General features: G+C 47.5%; 1 protein-coding gene across 1 annotated transcript in view; it reads right to left on the bottom strand.

The window, feature by feature from the left end:
* PCNX2 (pecanex 2) overlaps window positions 1-24356 on the bottom strand; it is a 229066-nt gene that overhangs the window by 89804 nt on the left and 114906 nt on the right. The window contains exons 20-21 of the mRNA XM_036277465.1: window positions 22307-22448; window positions 18403-18580 (exon numbers count right to left, since the gene is read on the bottom strand). Of these exons, the coding sequence (XP_036133358.1) occupies window positions 18403-18580; window positions 22307-22448 (320 nt within the window). The remainder of the gene's footprint in view (window positions 1-18402; window positions 18581-22306; window positions 22449-24356) is intronic.

The following is a 24356-nucleotide window of genomic DNA, read 5'->3' as shown; positions in this document are numbered from 1 at the left end:
CACATAATCTCAAGATATTTAAAATAAAAATGAACAGAATTAGGGTAAAATGAACAAATCTATAATCATAGGAAGAGATTTTAAGATAAGCAGCTCAGAAAATTACAGTTTAATAAATAAGCATATAAAATACTTGACCAACAGAATCAAAAAAGTTTTATCTAAGAGATATGTGTATTAGAACCCTGCAGCTAACCAAAGAGAAAAAATATAATTTTCAAGCATATGTATATTTACAAGATTTAACTTACTAACCTACAAAAGAAGTCTTAACTAGTGCTAAAAATGATACCATGTGAATTGCTTTGCAATTAAATTATAAGTTAATTGGAAAAAGAAGACCAAATAACCACAAAGTTTTCATTTATGGACATAACAACAAACACAGCACTGAATTAACTGAGAATAAATGACAATGAAAAGCAGTAGTATCAATCATAACTTATAGGACTCAGCTAAAGCAGTTTATAGAGGAAAATATATAGCCTTAAACCATGCATCTTAGAAAAACTTCACAGTTTACATTGGGAGAATATTTTTGGATATAAGTGAATAAGAACATTATGAGAAAGAAACATATAGATGTTCTCATCTATTAATATAAATGGAAAATTCCTCATTAAAATATTTACAAAATTAATCTATAAATGTATAAAATGTATCATGATCAAACGTGGTTCATCTCATAGTATTTTAATATTAGAAAAAAATGTCAGTATATTTTAAAAATGAAGAAAGTGCAAAAAGAACAACCATATGATACTCAATTGATGGAAGAATGTTAGAAAATAAATTCATCACTCACTAAAAAAAAAGCAAACAGAAATCCCTTGCAACCCAGTAATAAAATGTTTTTCTTAAACCTGATGAAGGATATGAGTGCTATATTGTAGTAAACACCATATGTAATAATAAAATTTAAAATAGAATTTTTCAGGCAAGAGGTATCAAGCAGGAGTAACCTGATTAACCTACAACAATAAAATAAAAATTGAACAATTAAGGAGAGTAAAAACTAAGAAAGGAGAAAGCAACTGTGATAATAGTTTGTCATCTGTGAAGTGCAGTTTGGAAAATTATAACTAAAAAGAGAAACAGGGATAATGCAAAGATGAGAGTGCCCAGCAGGGGTGAGCTACTTAGGCAAATGAATGAGAGCTAATAAAGGGAAATGCAACCAGCTCTGGTTCTTTGATTAGCCAGCTTTATGCAGCCAGACAAATGCAGACCCCTAGGAGAACATGACAGAAAATATTAGCTAGGGTCATATTTCATAACTGCTCATTACTATAGCCATAAATGCAAATGAAGTCACCAGTGCACACTGAAATGTTATAAGCTACCAAGAGGTAGGAATGCACACATCTAAATGGTCTTGTTGAGACCCCCAAGAATGAGGAATTAAATGTAATCGTGTAGCATCGAGTGTTTCTGGTTGTGGTGCAGGTTCAGGTGTGTGGATCACTGGGGAAGGACATAAGGGTGGATTCCAACAGGGAGAATCAGATGATGCCAGTGACAGGTGAGAGGGTTACCTGTGTTCTAGAAGCGTCCTGCCCAAACGGACCTTGGAATGAAGTGGTGAAAATAACAGATTGTGAACACACTCTGCTTCCTTTTCAATTCCTTAATCCCTGACATTCCTCATTTTTACCTTCATCCAACTACTCTTTATAGGATACAGGTTCCCCATCATTTTTTGGACTTTAGTCTTTTCTTCCCTGTGGAGAAAAGCTAGCTTACTGGATTCTGTTTCTGGGGAGGGGGGTTTCCTTCCTCTCAAAGGTCCATTAAAACCCTATGGGTAGTGAATGCTGCCTTTTGGAAGGAGGCTAAATTCATAAATCTCCTATCAAGGCCTGTGCCTTGTGGACAGGATTTTAATAAAAGAAACAAGTAATGCTCATATATGCAGCTATGAGGCAGCTTCTCCTCCATCTTTTGAATGCCCGCCTGTCCATCCCCCTCACACCTGGATATCTAACTCATGTTCATTCTCTCCTGAGAGTTTGTATTTGTGAAAACATTTCATTCATCTAGTGCACATAAGGATCAAGAGATTTATGTAGTGACATTCCATATAATGGAAACTTTTTGCTTTAAGCAGCTAAAGTTTCAAAATGTATGGTATTTTAATACAAATATAATAATACAGTCTCATTTTAAAAAACCAAATAGTTCAGAATTGTAAAGTAAAATTTATCTATTTCATTCTGACCTAACTTCCAGACCAGCCACAGTCAGTGGTTGGTTGAGAAGGTAGCCCTTCTGGAATTTTCTTTACATACACTTGTGCAATGTGTGTGTCCTTTTTATCTAAATTGAATTAGCAATATCTACTGTCCTGACCCTTGCTTTTTCGACCTCATATCTCATGGACATCTTCAAGGCAGACAGAGCCTGGCTGCCACTGTTTGCTCTGGCTGCGGCTGTCAAGTGAGGTCCATCCTTTCTTTTGAGTTTCTGTCATTTGCCACCAAAAGGTTCTGACTAATGCATGAAACTGATCGACATTCCATGTAGAGGTAGAAGCAGTTCGAAGAGCTCTGGTATGTTCTTTGGGACACACAAGGCTGAGAAGAGCATCGCTCCCACCCTATAATAAAAATAAGCCAGACAAACTTCAAATTCCTGACTTGTTTGTCCAGCCCACTGGAGACCTAGGCTACAGAGCAGTGACCTTTCCCACAATAGAAGGAGAGACAGACGCCTTCAGGGACAGAGGAGACAACAAGTAATCACTCACCTGGGGCAGATGGCATGAGACCCTGGTAGGGAGAGTTTGGCCAGAAGAGTTGATAAACTGCTTACAGCCAGGTTTGGGCGGGTGGGACAGTGTGGAACCCCCGGGACCATAGGAATAGCAGGTCCCTCCTCCATGAACTCCGCTAGGGGCTCACAGAAAAGACTGGAGGGAATCCTAAGAACGCGTACGAAGTGGTACAGACCCGAAGGAAGGAAGCAGCCGACCTGTGGATAGGCACAAAACTCTGCTAGACCCTCTCTCCCGACCTCTCCTGTGGACACAAGTTTTCGTGTGTGGAGCAAAGGTCAACAAACACCGCTCTTCGGGGTGTTGGGGAGAACTCACTGAAGCTGGGGAAAGGAATGGCAACAACAGCAAAGACCCCGCTCTCGAGGAGGGGGCAGGAGTGCCTGCTGGACCCACTACGGCTGCAGGAGCAACAGGAGGACTCAGAAGGACACACGCCTGGACAAAGGAACACGGTGCAGGCCTAAGACTGAGGTTCAGTTGGAAAATAGAGAAGATCCTCCCCTTCCACCCCGGCCACAGCCCCACCCCCACCACCAAGCTGACAAGTTTCAAGTAAAAGCAAATACTGAAAAGAAAACCCCAGAGCAAGTAGAAGGAAGGAAATAGTAAAGATCAGAGCAGAAATAAATGACATAGAGACCAAAAAAACAATTCAAAGATCAATGAAACAAAGAGCTGGTTTTTCAAAAACATAAACAAGATTGATGGACCCTTATTCAGACTCACCAAGAAACAAAGAGAGAGAACCCAAATACACAAAATCAGAAATGAAACAGGAGAAGTAACAACTGACACCACAGAAATACAAAGGATCATTAACAAATACTATGAACAATTATACGGCAACAATTTGGACAATCTAAGTAAAATGGACAAATTTCTAGAAACACATAGTCTCCCAAAACTGAACTGGGAAGAGATAGAAAACCTGAACAGACCAATAACAACAAAGGACATTAACGATATAATCAAGACTCTCCCAGCAAACAAAAGCCCAGGCCTGGATGGCTTCACAGGGCAGTTTTACCAAACATTCAAAGAAGAACTAACACCCATTCTCTTCAGACTATTACAAAAAATTCAAGAAAAAGGAAGACTCCCAAATTTGTTTTATGAGGCCAGCATAATTCTAGTTACAAAACCAGAAAAAAACACTACAAAGGAAGAAAACTACAGGCCAATGTACCTGATGAACATAGATGCCAAAATCCTGAACAAAATACTAGCAAATCGGATCCAGCAATACATCAAAAAAATTATTCACCATGACCAAGTGCAATTCATCCCAGGGATGCAAGGCTGTTACAATATTCACAAATCAATAAATGCGATACACGACATAAGCAAAATAGAGATAAAAAACCATATGATCATATCAATAGATGATGAAAAAGCACTTGGCAAAATCCAACACCCATTTCTGAAAGAGAAATTTAAAAAACAATCCTATTTACCATTACAGCAAAAAAATTAGGATATCTAGGAAAAAATTTAACCAAAGAAGTGAAGGACCTATTTGCAGAAAACTATAGGACATTGCAAAAAGAAATAAAAAAGTGGAAGCACATACCTTGTTCATGGATTGGAAGACTTAACATCATTAAAAAGTCCAGACTACCTAAAGCAATCTATAGATTCAATGCAATCCCCATCAAAATGCCAATGACATATTTCACAGAACTAGAACAAATACTTCAAAATTCATATGGAACCAAAAAGGACCCCAAATAGACACAGCAATCTTGAAAAAATAAGGACAAAGTAGGTGGGATCAGGTTATACTACAAAGCTACTGTAATCAAAACAGCCTGGTACTGGCACAAGAACAGGCACATAGATCAATGGAATAGAACAGAGAACCCAGAAATTGACCCAAAACATTATGCTTAATTAGTATTTGACAAAGGTGGCAAGAACACACAATGGAGTAAAGACAACCTCTTTAATAAATGGTGTTGGGAAAATTGGACAGCTACATGTAAAAAAATGAAATTATACCATCAACTTACACCATACACAAGAATAAACTCAAAATGGATAAAAGACTTAAATGTGACTCATGAATCCATAAAAATCCTAGAAGAAAATGTAGGCAACAAAATTTCAGACATCATACGCAGCAGAATTTTCACTGATACATCACCTAAGGCAACAGAAACAAAGGAGAAAATGAACACATGGGACTACATCAAACTCAAAAGTTTCTGCACAGCAAAAGAAACAACCATCGAAATGGAAAGGCTACCCACTGTATGGGAGAACATCATTGCCAATGATACATCAGCTAAGGGGTTAATTTCCAAAACATAGAGAGTGCTCATACAGCTCAACAAAAGAAAGACAAAGAACCCAATTAAAAAATGGGCAGAGGAGCTAAATAGACACCTCTCCAAAAAGGACACACAAATGGCCAAGAGACATATGAAGAAATGCTCAACGTCACTAATCATCAGAGAGATGCAAATTAAAACAACAATGAGGTATCACCTCACACCTGCCAGAATGGCCGCCATCAACAAATCATCAAACAACAAGTGTTGGCGAGGGTGTGGAGAAAAGGGGACTCTAGTACACTGCTGGTGGGAATGCAGACTGGTGCAGCCACTATGGAAATCAGTATGGTGTTTCCTCAAAAAATTAAAAATTGAATTGTCATTTGACCCAGTGATCCCACTTTTGGGAATATATCCTAAGAAGCCTGAAACACCAATAAGAAAGACTATATGTAACCCTATGTTCATAGCAGCACTATTTACAATAGCTAAGATCTGGAAACAGCCCAAGTGTCCATCAGTAGATGAGTGGATAGAAAAGCTGTGGTACACATACACAATGGAGTACTATGGAGCTGTAAGAAAGAAAGATCTCTTATCCTTTGAGACGACATGGAGGGACCTCGAGAGTATTATGCTAAGCGAAATAAGCCAATCGGAGAAAGACAAATATCAGATGATCTCACTTATTTGTGGAATACAATGAACAAAGTGGGCTGATGAACAAAATAGACTGAGAGACATAGAAAGGAGTATGGTTCAGACTGACCAACCTCAGAGTAGGGGGGCTGGGGGGATGGATGAGATGAACCAAAGAACTTACATGCATATATGCATAACCAGTGGACATAGACAATAATGCTGGGGGGGTGGGGGGATGGGGAGGAGGGGATCTGGGGGTGGGAGGAGAAACATGTGTAACAAAAATAAATTAATAAAAATTGGAAAATAAAACATAAACGCAGATACTGATGGGTGAGGACAGGAAGGCAGGAGAGCAAGCAGAGACCCACGGAGGCTCGCACAGGCCTCCCGCTGTGGACGAGCCAGGCCCTGCTCTGGCAAACCAGCTCCCAGCCTCACACGGGCTTCCCTCCAGGAGGCTTGAAACCGTGGCGCCTTGCAGGCAAGCACCACCACAAAACCCCAACCCGGCCAACCTCCTAACTAGATTAACTCGCACTCCCGCGTTAAAAATCTAGAAGAAAAGGCACACTCAGTTCCGGGCATAAAATCTATTTATTTCATTCTCTATAGTCCTATATAAGATGACCAGTTTTGAACAAAAAATTAGGAGACCTACGAAAAGGCAAGAAAAAAAATATGCTCCTAAAACAGAGCAACAATCAGAGCAAGATTCAGATATGACACACGTGTTGAGCTATGCTAAGGGCTCTGATGGAAAAGGAACACAATATGGAAAATCAGATGGGAAATTTCAGCAAGGAGATGGAAACTACCGAAGAAAGACTCAAATGAAAACGATAAGAATGGAAAGCACAGTAACAGGTACAGAATGCTTTCAGTGGGTCAAGGAGAGATCCAATGACTTAGAAATAGGTCGAGAGTCAATGACCTTGGAGGTAGGTCAAGATAAACGACCTAAAGTGAAATACAAGGACATTTGAGTGAATTAAAAAAAGAAGTCATTATCGAGTGTGCCAGAGCTCAGAATAACATCCAACTAATATGTGTGTATTTCGAACCTCAGAAAGAGAACAGGCAAAAGAAGCATTTGAAGAAATAATAATCAGGAAATTTGCAAAATAATGACAGACACCAAGTCACAGATTCAAGAAGATCAGGTCACACTAAGGAGGACAAATACCCAAACAAGCAGACAAATAAACAAATAACAAGTCCTGCACAACAACTAGGCCCACCATAACCAAACTGCTGGAAACAAAAGATGAAGAAGAAATCTTGAAGTCAGCCCAGAAGGAAAAAGACACATTAAACGAGAAAACCAAAAGTAAAAATTGCAGAAGATGTTCATCTATAATGTAAGCCAGAAGACAACAGAGTAACATTTTTTTTTTTTTTTTTAATCCTCACCCGAGGACATTTTTCCATTTTTTGTTCAGACAGAGCGAGAGGGAGAGAGAGGAAGAGAGAGAGAGAAACATTGATGTGAAGGGACACATCGAGCGGCTACCACCCGCACGACCAACCAGGGCCGGGGACAAACTGCAACCGAGGTACGTGCCCCTAGCGGGAACCGAACCCGGGTCTCTCTGTACCGCAGGCCGACGCTCCAACCGCTGAGCCAAACCGGCCAGGGCCAGAGTAACATTTTTAAAGTGCTGACGCGGAGGTGGGGCGGGGACTGACAGAGAATTCTGTACCCGGTAAATACATCTTTCAAAAGGAAGTTATCCAGGTAGAAGAAATAGGGTATAGATTAGAAACTTGACGTGCACAAAGAAATAGAGCGCCATAAATGCAATTAAGTGACAATAAAATGAAATGCTTCTTATTTTCAATTGCTCTAAAAGAAAAATTTGGATCTAAAGCAAAAACAGTAACAATGTTTATAGCATATGTAAAAATAAGATGTGTGATACTACCACAGAGGGTAGGAGGGAGGACACTGTTGGAACTCCTTACGCCACACATGGAGTGGTATAATATGATTTGAAGATCATTCTGATTAAAGTTTTCATATTTTTAATGTAAGAGCAACGACTACTAAAGAGGCATAGTAATAAGCCGAAAGAAGACTGAAGTGGAATTAAAGAGTAGCTCACAGTTTCCCTGCTGGTCTTCGCCCACTGCCCTAGGTAGCTGCTCTCCCGGAGGCCCCCACGGTATCTGGCTGTAACGTTACCGTCCCCGGAAGGCGGCTCGGCACCCAGGTAACAGGACGCAGCTGGCAGCTGGACAGCTCTGGGGCCTTACCCCCCAGCTGTTTCTCGCCAGCTGTGTGATCTTGGACAAGTTTCACTCCACTGAGATTTCTCATCTGCAAAGTGGCTGGGGTAATGGTATCTGTTTTAGAAATTTGTTGTGAAGATTAAATGAAATAATGCACATACTTTTGTAGCTTAGGACTCAGCATATAATAAGTGCTCAACAAATATAGGTTATCATACTTATTGTACCTAAGACAGAGAAAGTGGTACAGGCATGTGGCGGATGTAAGTTCAATAGTGTTTTTCAGAGTGTGAAACAATGAGTGAATGAAAGCTTCCTGTGTTTTCCCGACATCATGTGACACAGCCTATAGTGGGTTCAGTGGGATTCTTCTTGTTTCTCCCTGATCTTCACTTACATGCCACCGATTCTCCTGATAAGAGAGGTATTTATCCTCTTGCTCCCTGGACAACAGCCCTTCTTCAACTGAGGCAGACACACCACAGCCCTTCCTTAACTGCTGCTCAAGGAAGGGAAGAATGGGGACGTCGGTGCTCAGAAGATCCCGTCCTTCCTAAACAGGAGCGCCGGGGGAGGGCCTCTCTCTGGAGGCTGCAGGCTCCTCTGTGAACACCCTGTGGGACCTGAGCCCCAGTCTGCAGGGAACGACAGCTGCCAGCGACCGGCCCGGTGAGAGTATTGCCTGACTCACCACCAAACCGAGCTCTGTCTCCAGGAAGCATTTTACTGAGGGCGTGACTCGTTACTGAGCAGGACAGTTTTGAGAATTCTTTCAGTGAAGAGAGCTGTCACCTCTTCGGAATTCCCTGAAGCCACTCAGGCAGCGTCTCCGTGTCTCAAACGTACATCACGCCCCCACTTCTGCAAAGACTCATGAGCAGCAGCTCCTCAGTGTTTGCCCTTATTGAAGGCCGATCACCACTGTCCTCATGGGAGGGACCACAACACTTAGCCAGGGAGCAGCCTCCTTCAGCAGAGAAACATGCAGACTTTAAAAAAATGGGAGCCCATAAATATCTCTTTGACATATTAGCAGGGACACGTTTGACCATGTAGGTCCTTGAACATCAAGACTAAATCCATGGATGTTATTATAGCATGCTTTGGCATGAGAATAAAGGAAGATGGAGGAAGGGGTCTAACTCCTGCATACCAGGCTTGATGTCTCGAACGGGGAGGAAAAGCTGATCCTTGTTTGAAGGTGGGGAGGCGGCGAAGCTCCTAGAGTTCATTTCAGCCCACGCCCGTCCCGGGAGATGAATTACAGTAAGTCGCATGGTTTGAATTAAGGGAAACCCACCTCCCTGCTGTGTGGGTGCTGTTCGGGGAGTGGAGGACAAGACAGTTGATGTGTTGGGCTGTAAATCTTGACTAAAGGATGTTCGGGGCTGCTCAGGAACTTCCCAGCAGTTACACACACTGCTAAGGGCAGGGTCATGGTAGTGGCCACATGTGACGGGCTGGCCAGCAAAGGCATCGGCTTGTCTCCACTGGGGCAGATAAATCTGCAGCCAGAAGCAGACCGTGTTCGGCCCCTCGGGTTCGCAGGAGGGGACCGGCCGGCTGTGGAGCGCAGGGCATGACAGTCACAGAGCAGCCAGCGCTGCTGGCCGTGTGTTAACTCCCCCGCTGTGAACAGGACAGCAGGCGGCGGGAGGCGGCGAAGAGGATTTATAGGAAAGCCAAGGAAATCAAAACACACCAGGAAAGCTCAAGGAGAGAACTCTAAGTGACCCGCGTGCTCAATCTGCCGTCTCCCTCCTCCCACGTACTCCCGGCCCCTGCTCTGTGAATCATCATCTCGCTAAAATAATAAAATGTCATGCAGCCACCACATCCAAGCTAAGAACTCATTTTTCAAAAACCAGATTTTCCATCTCTGAGCTCTCAACGGAATTTAATTACTACATATTGAGGGATCACTATGACCCTGCATTTTGTTAAGAACTGCGGGAGGTAGAAAATAACTAAGCACACCCTTGGCCCCAGCACTCGCGTTTCCAATTTTCTTGGGAACACAGACGCACTGGACTGTGTTCTTCATGACTGCGCGTGTGAAATTCTTCTCCTCACCACCCTGGCTGGCAACGCCGAGCTGCTGTCCGCCCTAAGGACCCGGAAGGCACACTGTGTTCCTGCAGGGGCTCCGTGAACCTTCTGCAAACACTCATCACTGCTGTGCTTGGGCAGACAGGGATGGCGCCGAGTTCCAGTCTGGCCAGGAGTGACTTTGGAAACGTTACTGCGTAGGCGGTGTAAATAAGCAACATTCAATGTTCCACTGACGCTTACTGGGTCCTTACTGTGTGCCTGACCCTGCTCTGGAGATTGGGACATGCCACTAAAGACAACAAACAGATCTACGCCCGCGTGGAGCGTGCATTCCAGAGGGGAGATGGTAAAAGCATAAACAAGTCAGCGACAGAGTAACTAGGAGGTGATGAATGCGAAAGGCGAAGATGCAGCAGTGAGGGGCTCAGGCCGGACGCAGTGTGAGCGGGTGCTGGGTCTGAGGAGGTGCGGTCTGAGCCCAGCCGGGAGGAGTGACACAGTGAGCCCCGCAGGGTCTGGGGAGGAGCATTTAGGCAGTGGCATCAGGTAGAGCAAGGGTTCCAGAGGGACAGCCTCCCTTCCAGCAGAGGACCCGCAAGGACGGCTGGTGGAGAAGGGGAGACCAGGAGAGAGGCCGGGGCAGGACTGGGGAGCCAGCTGGTGCTGGTCTGTGGCTTCCACTCTGTAGGAGAGGAGGAGCCACCTCAGGGCTCTGAGCAGCGACAAGACCTGCTTTGTGTTTTAAAAGAAAAACTAGAAATTAGAAACACTATACTAGAAATGGGCTCATCAGTGGGCTGGCCACGTCAAGGAAGGAATCAGCGAGTTTGAAGATGTATCAATAAAAATTCCCCTAATCGAACTGTGAAGAACAGATCATCCAGGAGCTGTGGGACAGCACATGCACCACAGGGGTGGGGGTGACGGAAGGTGCAGCACATGCACCATGGGGGTGACAGGGGACGAGGAGACGAGGATGGAGAGGGGAAACATCTGAAGTAATGAGAGCTGAGAACCTGCATAATTAATGGCCAGCACCAAAGCACAAATCCTGATAATCCAAAGAACACCAAGTAGGATCAAACACACACACACACACACACACACACACACACACACACACACCCTAGGCATAAAAAATTTAAAGTTCAGGAAATCTGAATTAAGTATGGACTTTAGTTAACTGAGTCTGGAATACATGGGAACTTTGTACTATCTTCAAATCTTCTCTATAAATCTAAAATTATTTAAAAATAAGCTTATTTTTGAAAACTCTCCTCCTGGCCACTCTGTTAAAAATAGGCTGCAGGGTAGTGAGGGTGGGCGCAGGGGTCCTTTGAGACTATTGCAGGAACTCGGTGAGAGGTGCTGATGCTGGGACCATCAGCAGTGGAGGAAGTGAACTTGACCAGATACCTGGTGTATTGCCAAAGGGTTAGCTCTGCATACGGAGCTGAGAAAGCAGTCGGAACTGGGATTGCCCGATGAGGCTGCTTAACCTTTCGCTACTGGTAACTTTTCTGTCTCCCCCACGAGACCAAGCTCTAAGAGGGCGTTTCTGCTGAAGCATCCCGTTCCTTGGACACTAAGGGAGCAGCAGTAGTGACACCTAGTAGTCACTAAACTGTACCTGTTCAGTCAAATACTCTATCCTGCCAGTCTCCTCTCTTCTGCTTGGGCAGAGTACCTCTCCAAACACTCACAACTCAACAGCAGAGCAAATGTAACTCTCCCCACTTGCCTTACCTAATAATTTTCACATTAACTGACATTTACATTTGCACTGTGAAACTCACTGATGAGTTCCACAACCCAGTGCATACTCAAGGCCAGTGGGTTTGGATTGATGCTGTTACGGGACTTAGTCTTATCTAGCAGAGAGGAAAGGGAGAGAACCTTCCTAAAGATTCCAGAATTATGAAAAAGATCAATAAATCTGACAAGTCCATTCTTCTACTCAGTGAGGGAAAGTAAGCTAAAAATAAACTTGAGTGGAAAATGGAGCAGCATTCAACATGATTTGGCCAAAGTGATGACTTGGAACTGCTCATGCCACCCCCTTATTTCAGGACAGCAAGAATGAGTCCACACGGTGATCCTGTGCGAGGGGAGGGTGCAGATGTTACCACCCAGACCCTCAGAGGAGGGACAGGGACGCCACGCTAACTAGAGAAAATAACATCAGTTGCCACCGGCTTCCTGGCCGGCAGTGTTCAAGAACTCCACTCTCGCCTTAGTATCAGATTCTGCATTTCAATCTAGCGATGGTGGCACGATGTACACTCTTCACATCACGCGTATTAGCATGTTTATTCCTGGCAAGAGCAGTGGACTCAGCTTTTATACACAATGAGAATGGCATGTCTAAAGCCTGTCACCTCTTCTGAGCCAATAAAAGATCAACAGCCTTCAAGTGGATGTGACTGTGGAGTTTTCTCTTAAAGAAGCTTCACTGAACAGCACACCACAGAGCTCCCTCAACTACCCCACTGAAGTAACTGACCTGCGCTCAGTGAACAGACTCGGTCCTCTACAGCCAGGCCGAGACTCACTGCACCCGGTGCCCTGCAGAGGGCACGGAGGGCACAAACAGGAATAACACGGTGTCCCTGACCTCAAAGGCTGGCTCCAACAGTGCCAGCCCCCCTGCACCCACAATCTCGCCCATGACGGCTCCGTTGCTAAATCCAGTGTCCACTTTTTGGCCCTGGGGGTTGGTCTCTGCGAAGCCTCTGATGGTGTTGATCACTCCTCTTGAACCATTCCCTTGCTCACCATTTCACTGGACTTCACCGTGTGTCATGGGTCACTGCTCAGTCCTTTTGGCTGCGTCTCCCTCCTCTTCCTGTTCCTTACAAGCTGGTCTTCGGGAAGCACATACGTCTTGTGGCAGGTTCCCTATGGAGGCCCTTTCATGTCTCTGGCTGACCCAGCGAGTCCCATCAGAAACCTGCTTCTGACGCTCCCATGCGCGGCAGGGGTTGGTGATCATTTCTGTGAGCTCGAATGTTGTGGCATCGGACAGCTCACGTCTGCCTCCCTTCCTTCCCTCCCTGCCTTGCAGTTCAGTGAGGACTTCAGTTAGAATTCCAGGCCTCACTGACGAGAGGCCACGCATCCCTGGGGCCACTGTTCCTTGTTCATAAATGAACACATGACACAGAAAGTCGGCGAGACTGTCCCCAGGGTTACGGCTGAGACCATGAGGAAAGAGGCTCTCTCTTCTCTCTGGGATCACTGGCTGTCAGAAAGCCGGTGACCGTAGCTGCACCACGTGGACAGAGCCAATCTAAGAACGAACACCCAGAAACAGAATCTCGCTGCTGCAATTTACGCCTCAGGACCAGCCCACCAGTGATGTGAACTACTGCCTTCCCTGTTCAGACTGAGCGGTTCCATTTTGGTTTCTGAATTTGTGCGCACAGAAGTCCCAAATACCACAGAAAAAATAAAAGACAAATTAAATGTCTCTCAATAGGGAAATGGTTCATCAAATTATAGTATGTACTACGAAATATTTTGCCGGCATCAAAAAGAACAGGCAATGTTATATGTCATGGGAGTCCTCTAAGACATATTTTTAATAAAAAAAGGGAAGTAAAATGTGTCAAGAAAAATCCCATTACTATTTTGTGTGTGTGTGTGTGTGTGTGTGTGTGCGCACATGTGCACACAAATACTCAGGAAAACAGAATTGTTCTGGAATGCTTACAATGGCTATGATTAAAAAGAGGAAGAGCTACAGTGTCCAGGTGTTGTGCTCTGGAACTGAGCACCTGAAACCTGAACCATCTTGTTAGCCAGTGCCACCCCCATAAATTCAATGACAAGGGGAAAGAGTAACATCCAGGTAATTTCGGAACCACGTTTATGAACAGAGCTTTCCATAGTACTATAAAAGGAAGAGGAGTAAGGGCTGAGGGGTGTGTACAAAGATAGACTTCCTCTGTATTTTTCCATTGTTGTTCTAAGTTTACAACAGTAATACATTTATGTGTCACCTATGTAAACTGAAATATTGAAATGGAAAAAAAAAACCCGCTCCACAGGTCTTTACTTTTGGTCATCATCACTTCTCACTCTACAACTCAACACATCCAAAATCAACAGTCCTTTGCCCCAACATCCTTCTCTTTATCCCCTAATCTAGTTAATGACACCACCCGGTCACCGAAGCACGGGGTCTGAGAGCTCTCGGATGTGCCCCCCACACAGCCCACTTCCCCGATCTTCAGCAGTCACTACCTGTGACCCACGCCACCTCCTGAACTTGTCCCCTTCTCGTGTCCTCCCTTCCGTGCCACGGGTCAGGCTTGTTCTGATTTGCCTGCGTTATTACAACACTCCCCTCCCCCAATTCCAGGACCCCCTGTGTTCTCACCTCTGACTCGCTCCCGCCCAGAGATGTGCCTGAATGCAGTTCGGATCCCCTTCCTCCTCTGTTTAACCACCTGCAGCTGACGTGGGAATAAAGCCCAAACTCGGCCACTCCCCGTTCCACTCTCCCCCCGCCCCCCCCACTCGTCGAAGGCCTCGCGGGCCCCAGAGCGGCAGACTTCCTGGCTCCCGGGCCTTTGCACATGCAGTTCCTCCAGCGGCTCCCCTTTCCTGGCCTCCCTTGGCGGGCTCCCTGCCCCGTTCTTCAAAACTCAGGGTGAGCACTGTCGTTTCTGAGTTTCTGCTTGGGGTGGGGAGCCACGTGGAGATGAGCTCTTGACATTTTCTGCAACAGTCCCCTCCCACCACGCTTGGCTGCAGCCATCTTTTCAAGTCCTGATGCTACAAGTAAAAATTACTAAACATTTCAAGACGAGATGATTCCTCGGGACTTCTTCAGGACCGATGGGAGGGCACAAAAGGACCTTTGTCATCTTTGTTCCTATCACAACCCAATACTCCTTGCCATCAAATGTCTTCACTGGAGTGTGTCTCACTGTCCCCCAAAGGCCCAGGCATACTACAAATGTCACAGACTAATTAAATTAATTCTTGAACAAGAAGAATGACTGATGGGCAGCAAGGACGGAGAGGGACAGAGATGAGGGTGAGGCAGGATGGCCTGACTTCCCAGCAGAGATGCGCCCCCGACAGTGTGTTCGGAGCGTCACACTCTCACGAGGGGCCCTGCCCCACAAGCCCAGGACTGTTCACTGGGCATGTCCCGCCTTCTGGGTACACGCGGCGGCATGGAGTCTTTCCCGTTAGGGCGGCTCTCACTCTGAAACTCATTAATCCCGTTTCACTGGGTCCGGCAGACTGTAGAGACCAGCCAACATGCACCTTCAGACCCCGGAGCATGCGGGGATTCGGGGAGGCAGGGAACCACACAGGCAGGACGCCCTGGAAGGCGACTGCTCCGTTCTCTGCCTCTCGTGCCTCCTTTCCACCCATAAAGCCTGAGGGATGAGGAGCAACTGACTTACAATAATGACGGCTCCTATATTCGCCCAGCTCCCTTCTTCCAAGGAAACTGGGTGCCCTGCTAAGGCCTCCCCTTGATCGTCAGCCCTTCCGTGAGGGGGGCTGCTAGGCTGACCAATAAGACTCTGATCTGCAGGACAGGATCAGGGTGGGGAGCCTGGGGGTTCCTGCAATGCTCAGATGAGAGAACGTGTCGTAAGCAGGACTGAAGAGTCCACTGGCAATGAATAGCTTCAAAGAGCAGTACTGCCTGCAAGGCCAACTGTGGAAGTTTCTAGAAAGCCTCTAGGAAATATGTCAGACAGACGTTTTTAAGAGCTCGACTGAAATGAGAAAGAGCAGGAAGCACCAGGTGGGCTCTGCAGGCAGGGTCTTTCCTGGGCTGTGGGCCCCGTCACCGCCACCGCCGTCTTCTGTCACTGATTTCCACTGGCTTTTCCCCCAGAAAGATCTCAAATGCTGTCCTTTATTTAATATTGAGAAATCGGATGCTGTTTGCCTCACAGGAAGCGCCCGCTCCCCACCGGGGAAGAAGGAGCCGGCCTCAGAGGGTGCGGGTGCAGCGGGCTGACTCGCCGCTCGGCATCCAGTGTGCTCATTTTCTCGTGTTTGTCTCCTTGTTTATTTATTCACTTTCCCCCACCTAGACACAGCTATCATCTCCAGCCGAAAAGCAGACTATTGGAATTCCGTGTGCTGGTGTCCAATCGATCGGAGGAGATGGGGACACTGCTCGGCGGGTCTGTCTGGAATGTCTAGTGTTTTACCTGGTGCTTCAGAGAGGTCACAGCAGGTGAAGTCAAATGCCAGCAGCAAAGACGTGTCCCGGGGTTTAGACTGAGACAAGGCCCGGCGGGCCCCCCGCCCTCGTCGGCCACAGAGGCAGGCAGTGTCCTCGTGGACGGGCAGGAACAGCGCCGCACCCTCCTCTGGTCCCCCAGCCTTTTCCAGGTGCGCAGCTGGCCACGTGCTGTCAGCGGTGGCTGCTCCTGCTGACAAGCAGGCCGCCTGGTGGGGCGGCCCCTGGGCTCCAGCAAGGACTCTAAGACATGGGGTCCTTCAGAAGCCACGCTCTCACGGTGCTCACGCCACGCCGTCCCTCCCGGGCCTCTCCCTCCACAGGAGATGGAACCAGACATCGGTGTGGAGAACCAGCCACACTCCCTCCTGCACCAACAGTGTGTGACTTCTCTTTCTGTACACAGGATGGTTTTAAAAACTGTCTTGTATTCGGAAAGCACATTCTACTTAAAAATTGCTTTTATAGTTATATTAGTTAATCCCTGCAACATCCTGGTGAGATTAGCATCATTGCTAATTTTAAAGAAGCTGAGGTTCAGAAAGAAATACCAATATCACGATGTCAAAATATACGTAATGGCAGAGTCAGGAATTCAACGCATCCCAGCACAGTTTGCCTCTGATGATAAGCTCTTACCCCCGCGAATAGTAAAATTATTTACAGTAACTTCATAAATGCTTTAGGGATAATAAGCTACAATTTTACATCGATTATGTGGGATAACGGGAATTTATGCATCACCAAGGAAAGCAGGACATGGAAGCCTGTGATCTGCACTGTCAGAAAAGTGAGATGAGTTTACCGAGACCAAACAGGACCGGCAGACAGAGCGATGTCTGTGGACGGGGCCGGGGTCCCAGCCTGAGATGTGGAAATGGGGATAGGAAGGAAGACTAAGGAGCAAATGACAGGTGACCCAAGGAGGGGCTCGGACAAAGAAAAATCAGTGGCCAGCTGCAGTCATCACAGAAAATGCACATGCAGGGATGGGGGATGGGGTGATGGGAATTACTTATGGAGCTTCTTCTGAATAACATGAGAGTTCTGAGTTTCTGTCCCTTAAAACAAGCAGAGAGGACACCAGTAGGAAGAAAGGATGAGTAACAGAAAAATGAACAGAAATGATTCAAAAGTTCTCAATGTGGCTCATTTGGTTGGAGGTCCTCCCATACACCAAAATGTCCAAGGTTTGATTCCTGGTCAGGGCACATACCCATAAACATTGTTAACCAGAGAGGGGGCTTTGGGCTAAGTCAGTCCGGGGCAGAAACCAGCACGTGGGGAGCGGGGGAAGGAGAGGAGGTGTCATCACTGACTCACCGAGAGTTGTTCCAAATTCCTCTTCATGTCTGTTTGCAAACCGAGGCTTAGTTCCAGGGCTCAGAAGCCGAGCTCCCGGAGGACCCTCCCTCCCTCAGCTAGACATCAGACACCCCATCCATCTGCTGCGGGTTAAGGTTTCTCATCGCCCGCGTGAGACGTCATGGCAGGTGGGCTCTTGCCCTGAGACAAGCGAGGGGAACGTGTGCCAGGGGACCCGGCTCTCAGGGCTTGGTCTCAAATTTGCCTCTAAAAGCAAAAGGCTTGCTAAGTAAAATAAATAAATAGATAAATAAAAATTTTAATGCCTGGTTGCTAACCTTTAATTCATAGCATCTGAGCGCTAGGGAAATTCTGTATAGAGATTGTTAGCAGAGGCAAAGATCGTAAAATTTCAAGCAACACTAACAGCTAATTCATATTAATTAGTGATTTTTGGCAAGTAACATGGCATATTTATATGTTCCGCGGGGAACTTCTCAAAATGGCAGCAGGCGCGGAACTTGCGGATGTAATCCAATTTAATGTCATGCTCTACTTTTTTTTTTAATCCTCACCCGAGGACATTTTTCCATTTTTTGTTCAGGTAGAGTGGGAGGGAGAGAGAGGAACAGAGAGAGAGAAACACCGACGTGAAGGGACACATCGAGTGGCTGCCACCCGCACGACCAACCAGGGCCGGGGACAAACTGCAACCGAGGTACGTGCCCCTAGCGGGAACCGAACCCGGGTCTCCCAGGACCGCAGGCCGACGCTCTAACCGCTGAGCCAAACCGGCCAGGGCTGTCATGCTCTACTTTAAAAAAATGTTTCAGACTCTTACACCATCTGATGAGAAACGCACCTCCTGGATTTGAAATGAAGAGAACAGCTCAGGAACTTGCCTTGCTAAACACAATGGACACGACGAAGAAGTCCAGGAGGAGGCTCTCGGAGAGGCCTCTGCAGTCGAAGTGGAAGAAGATGACGGCGAAGCCCAGGTGGACAAACTGGGGGGCGGGGCTGCAGAAGGAGGCCCGGAGCAGCTTCATGCCGGCCACGGTCACCAAGAAGACGTCCCAGCTGTCAGGGGAGAAGGAGCGTGAGCAGTGGCGTGTGCAAACGACCAGGTGAGCGACAGTAGCTCACCGCTTGGCCTTTACCGCACATCTGCACTTTGTGAACACAAAACGCCAAACTGGGGGCCTGCGAGCACCCTCACTTGACAGAGCAGGAAACTGAGTCTCTGAGCTGGAGACTCAGTTTCCTGCCGAGTCACCTGTCGAAGGGCTCGAAGGCGGATCTGGGATTCACACTCAGCCCCGAGGGACTCTCCCGCACAGACTGCCGCTAGGGAAAGCTCCCGCCACCACCTGCTTCCAGCTGCCCCCGCCCCCCAGAGGACACAGCGCTGCTGGGAGCTTGTCTGAAGGCCTGCGGCGGTGACGGCTCCGCGGAGCTCCAGGGCAAGTGAGAAATCAGAGCACGCTGCCCCTGGGAGGCCTGCTCGGTGTTTTTACGATAGAGTCTTACTGAAGCAGCCATGTGACAACGGTCAACATGAAATTCTGCAAAGGGAAAACCCATCATCTCAACAAAGCCATTTTCACTCTTGCACATGAACTTCCCGCGTTTTTCTGCATATTTGCCATCCCAGTGCGCATGAGCTTCCCGGTCTCGCTCCCTTTCTGCTGAATGTCACATCACTGACATTTCCCCGTGGCACAGGCCAGGGAAGGAGCTGGCCGAGCCGCCGGGAAGGCGGAGCAGGACCTCGCTGTGAGGACTGCCGCCCTGGACGCTTGTGCAGGGTCAGTTAGTGACTCGAGGAGGGAGGACCGCGTGCATGGGAGCAGTTCCGCCAGCTCAGGGGGTCAACAGTGAACAACCTGTCCACCGTGAGATGGCCAGTCACCAGCTCAGGGGGTCAACAGTGAACAACCTGTCCACCGTGAGATGGCCGGTCGCCAGCTCAGGGGGTCAACAGTGAACAACCTGTCCACTGTGAGACGGCTGGTTGCTGGCAACAGCTCAGGACGGCCTGACAGAGTGTTGCCCTGCTTGAGGCCTCTGTCTTTCTGCAGGGGGTTTTGCATATCTTTTTTTTTTTTTTTGTGGTACGTGCCCCTAGCGGAAACCGAACCCGGGTCTCTCTGGTCCGCAGGCCAACACTCAGCCGCTGAGCCAAACTGGCCAGGGCAGGCTTCGCACATTTTAACCAGATTCCCCGCAACCATAACAGCCTCTGGACATCAAAAGAAGGACAGTGGTGAGAACGCCGTCCGGAGAATGGTAGCACTTGAAAGGATTTTCTTTTTCTGGCAAAACACATAAAACTGGGGCCATGCCTCAGTTTCCCTCAACCTCAAGGGATCCTGGGCTCCGGACCTCAGGTCACGGGATGAGGGCGTTTAACAAGTGCTTTCAAAGTCTTTGCGCCTCGGAGGTGTCCCACCGCCATCTAAGAGACCTAATGCTGGGGATTCCGTTCCCACGTCTGACATCTCACGTGCCTTCAGACCTGGGGCTCTGATTGGTCCCTCTCGCCTGATGGACGCCCCAGTGCGCTGCATCCCAGAGACACCAGCCCTTGATTACATGCAGGTTTGGGGATCGTGGGGATGCTCTCTGTCACTTCGCACAAAGTCCTCCGTGCTCCTGCAGTGCAGTTGTTCCACAACCCACCGTCCTTTCCCAGTGGACACCGGTGCCCACGGTGAGCACAGTGTGAGAGCCTGACAGTGGGTCCCGCGGCCCTTGACAACAGTCCCGGGCACAGTTCCTCGGGGACAGCCAACGCCCTGCCATGATAAGGGTCCCAAGACTAGGGATACTTTGATTTCAGCGACATGGGTGATGTCGGGGTTATCCAGGCAGAGCTGAAGGGCTGCAGTCGTGGCTGTTATAGCATTGCCATGGTGATGGCTTCGGTTCTGATTCATGGACTGTCACAGGCCCAGCTGAAGGTTTCATCAGGCTTACCTAACAGTCAGCGAACAGCGGCCTGGAACAGCTGTGAGGCATCCGTGTAGGTCAGGCCAGGAAATATGAATACCTAACAAGAGACCCGATTCCGGCCCTCGGTCATCCATCCATCCGTCACCACTCACCAGGCGGCTGGTATGGAAAGCTGAATAATAAACAGGGCCTGTGATGACCGCGTTCACTCTCTGACCGTCGGGCCAGGCGGTTCTCAACGGAGGAGGCGGGCGCAGTTCAACAGGCCTGGAGGCGACTGCTCTGTGGCCTCCTGCGGTCTGTCTGAGAACGGCGGGTCTGGAGGTCTGAAATCTCGGGAGACTTTGTTATTAAGTCTTCAGATGGATGCCTCAAGAACAGAAAGGACTGTCAGCTTTGGATTCTGAAAGAAAGAACTTTGTGGGTATCATCTGGAAGTTGAGAATACCTGGAGGTACACAAGTCAGGTGATACACTCTGTCTTTAGTGTCTGGAAAGAAATTTCAGGGATTACACAGTGAGATGACTTCAAGCTGGACTCTCCGAACTGTTCACGTGAGTCTGTCTGTTCTCAGCCTTTGCATCCAACCTCTGCCACGCCAGAGCCGCTTGGCCTCAACCTGCAGTCTTCGCCCAGGGCTGGTCCTGGGGCTGGAGGGGGAACTTGAAACCCTTTAGGCCGATGCCCCGGGCAGCACCGGTACCTTCTTTGCTACTTTGGTTCTGACTGAGTCCTCACCCTGGAAATGGAGGATCTGCCTTGTTCTAAGTGGTCATCCTGGGGTCAGCCGGGACTGTACCAGGAGAGCCCTGCCACCAGGAGGAGGACTTCACGTTCTAGAAGCAGCACCACCCCCTGCACTGGGCCCCACCCAAACTCTACAGGAACACCGTAGTCCCATCGTCCACCTTCTTTAACCAATGAGACGAATTTTCACCCCTGGACCTGAAGCCTGGGATTTTCAGTGCCAAAGACACGGGCTTCCTGCCTGGCCTAACTGAACCAGGCCTGGACTGGAAGCAAGGCAGGTCGGGAGGTTAGAGGATCATTTTGTCAGCGTCTGTTTGTGTGACCATGAACCCACTCCAAGTCCAGTGTTCAAACGCCTTGAAGGCTTGCCCAGTCTTTGGCAAACATTCGTGCACGTGTCCTCATCGCACCCCGAGAGGAAGAGCAGGTTTGAATTCGTCTGCTTGGGATTATGCATCAGGGTGGACGTGGGCATGTAATGTTTAAGCAACGTGACTAATAAGCAAGTCTGGGAAAGAATCTCTTTCATAACCTACTCTACCAACTTCCTTGATCAGAACCTTTTTGTCAGAAAGACAAATCCACAAATAATCCAGTAGATTTCCATTTGTAATTCAGAGTGAATTTTAATATATGAAACCAATGACTCAGCTGCACATTGTCAGTGCTTTGCACAAGCACGGGTGTCCTGATGACATGGCGTCTCTGTGCTCTGTTTCTGTCGCTGTGACGCTTCTCCTGATAAACGCAGAGAGAGCAGTGACATTCCCTCGAGCACAAAGTGGCAGACCATTAGCTAAATGCACCGACAGGAGGCAGGAACTCCGAGAACGCTGGAGTCGCAGGATTCTGACACCGTGTGAGCGCTCCCTAAGTGTGAGGGCGGTTTTCAAATCTACTGACATCTATTCACAACATCACTTCCAGCAGATCTAATGTCATCTGCACCCGTCACTCCCCAGATAACCACCCAGCCCGAGCACGTCTCAGTAAAAGACCACCATGAAGTTAGCATCAGCTGCAGCCTGTTTAGAGAACTTTCACTAGGCTTTGAAAACATTCTGTCAAATCATTAGGAGAATAAACCATTATCCACTTACTGGGTCCCAAGTCTCCGATAATTGCTTATTGAAAATGCATCAATAGTGAGGGCATTCAGAATTATTGCTGGGTACAAGATATATTTTTCGAAACACTGAAGCCAAACGTAGAGTCTTTCAAACCACATTAAATGGGCGATATCTGAAAGAAACACAAAAGCCACTTAGAACAGCCACTGATCGATTATTTGTCTTTAACTGCATGTGATAATAAGTACCATCTCCCTTTTAATTAAAAAGCTGCTGGTTTAGTAGACCAGACACAGAGCATGGTGCACCAATGTTCCTTCAGGGCGGCACCTCAGCTGTGTCCAACACAGTTCATAAATAATAGTATATAGCAGCAATTTTCAACCAGTATGTTGCAAGAATTTTTTTTTTTTTTTTGGTACGTGCCCCTAGTGGGAACCGAACCCAGGACTCTCTGGTCCACAGGACAAAGCTCCAACCGGTAAGCCAAACCGGTCAGGGCATTGCAACAATTTTTAAAACATGCAATACCCGACTAGCTAGGGACACTGACCTCTTATTTTTTTTAGATTGTCAGATTAAGAAAATGACAGCAGCCAACACAACAATAGCCATCTGGTGTGAATGAATCAAATTTATACCTATTTTCTTGTCAGATCGGCAAAAAATATATTTTTTGATGTGCTGCAGAGTTTTAGTAATTAGTTTATATATGCCATGAGATGAAAAGGGTTGAAAATCACTGATCTATAGAAATATAGGCCTTTCCCCAATTTCTCGAGTCGGTTGATTTTTCCAAATATAATTATTACTGGGAGGTTAGGTCTACTTTCTGGGCTCTTCTCTCCCTCTTTTTAACCTTTACATCCACAATCAAATTTCTGGGCAACATATGCAGATAAGAGAGAGCTGACCCCCAACCCTTCGCACCCTGAGTGTGTTCCATTCCGGTGTGATTTCCCGACAGGGAGGCACAGGGAGAGTAAGTCCATGTACGCAGGCTAAGCTTTTAAGTCAGACCAACCAGGGTTTGCATCCAGACTCTACCAATTACCTGCATCTTTCTGAGCCTCAGTTTTGTGTGTCCTGCCCATCCTCTGGGCCAAGCCTCTTTCCTACCACGCGCGGCAGAGGAGACAGCTGCTCCCCTCCCCGGGTGGCTCTTGTGGAAGGCACAGTTGCCGTGACTCTCAGGTAACACTCAGGACTCTTCTCTCTGGGAGCAGCTGTGCCTGGTCTGACTGGTCAGGCACAGACTTCTGTAGGACGCAGTGAGGGGCTGGGAAAATAATCCATTTCTGCCTCCGGAGTGCAGGACCAGAGCAAGAGCCAGAGGGCTACCGCCCGCCCCCAGGGGGAGAGCACACCAGGTCCAGGGCCAGGGTCCTCGGAGGGCCCACCTCATTACCTGCCGCATTCGCCTTTCTGCTGGTAACTGTGAGGCTGAGGTGGACCCCACACCCGAGGTGGGCAGTGAGCCAGATGTGCTGGGGACCGATTCTCTCCACAGCACGTCTCACCGCCTCAACCTGCAAATCTGACGGACGGCAACCCCATCAAACTGCTGCAGTCACATTCCTCAACGATTTATAACAAAAGCTATACCCCAATCATCTCTAGCAGAAAGTAAGAAAGAGCCACACCATTTCCACGTTGCTGGGATCACGAGAAGCCACTCATGAAAGAGACAGCTCACACTCACCACCAGTGACCCGCGGTGACATCAAAGGGCTGCCCCGCAGCTCAGGAGACAAAGTGCTGTTTCCGACACTCTTCCCTGGGACTTGATGTAACGGGTCTCAGGAAGCAACACAAACGCACACACGTACCACACACACAGAACTGGGAGCTGGTCGCTTACCTTCTTCTCATGTGGATGACACGTCTACATAAGAATGTATTATTTTTATAACTTAAAAACACAATTACTTTCTACATTTGATTTAAAATACAAGGAGTGGCTTGGCATTCAGAAATCTTGCTTGACAGGGATTAATCTGGATGAGATAGGAAAGGTGGGGATGGACAGAGAGGAAATACTTCATGACAGAGGAAATAAGAAACAGAATCCCAGCAACAA

Source organism: Molossus molossus, unplaced genomic scaffold (assembly GCF_014108415.1).
Source record: "Molossus molossus isolate mMolMol1 unplaced genomic scaffold, mMolMol1.p scaffold_m16_p_23, whole genome shotgun sequence".
NCBI classification, from domain to species: domain Eukaryota; kingdom Metazoa; phylum Chordata; class Mammalia; order Chiroptera; family Molossidae; genus Molossus; species Molossus molossus.
Note: the sequence above shows the minus strand (reverse complement) of the source record. Positions and strands in the feature narration are given on the sequence as shown.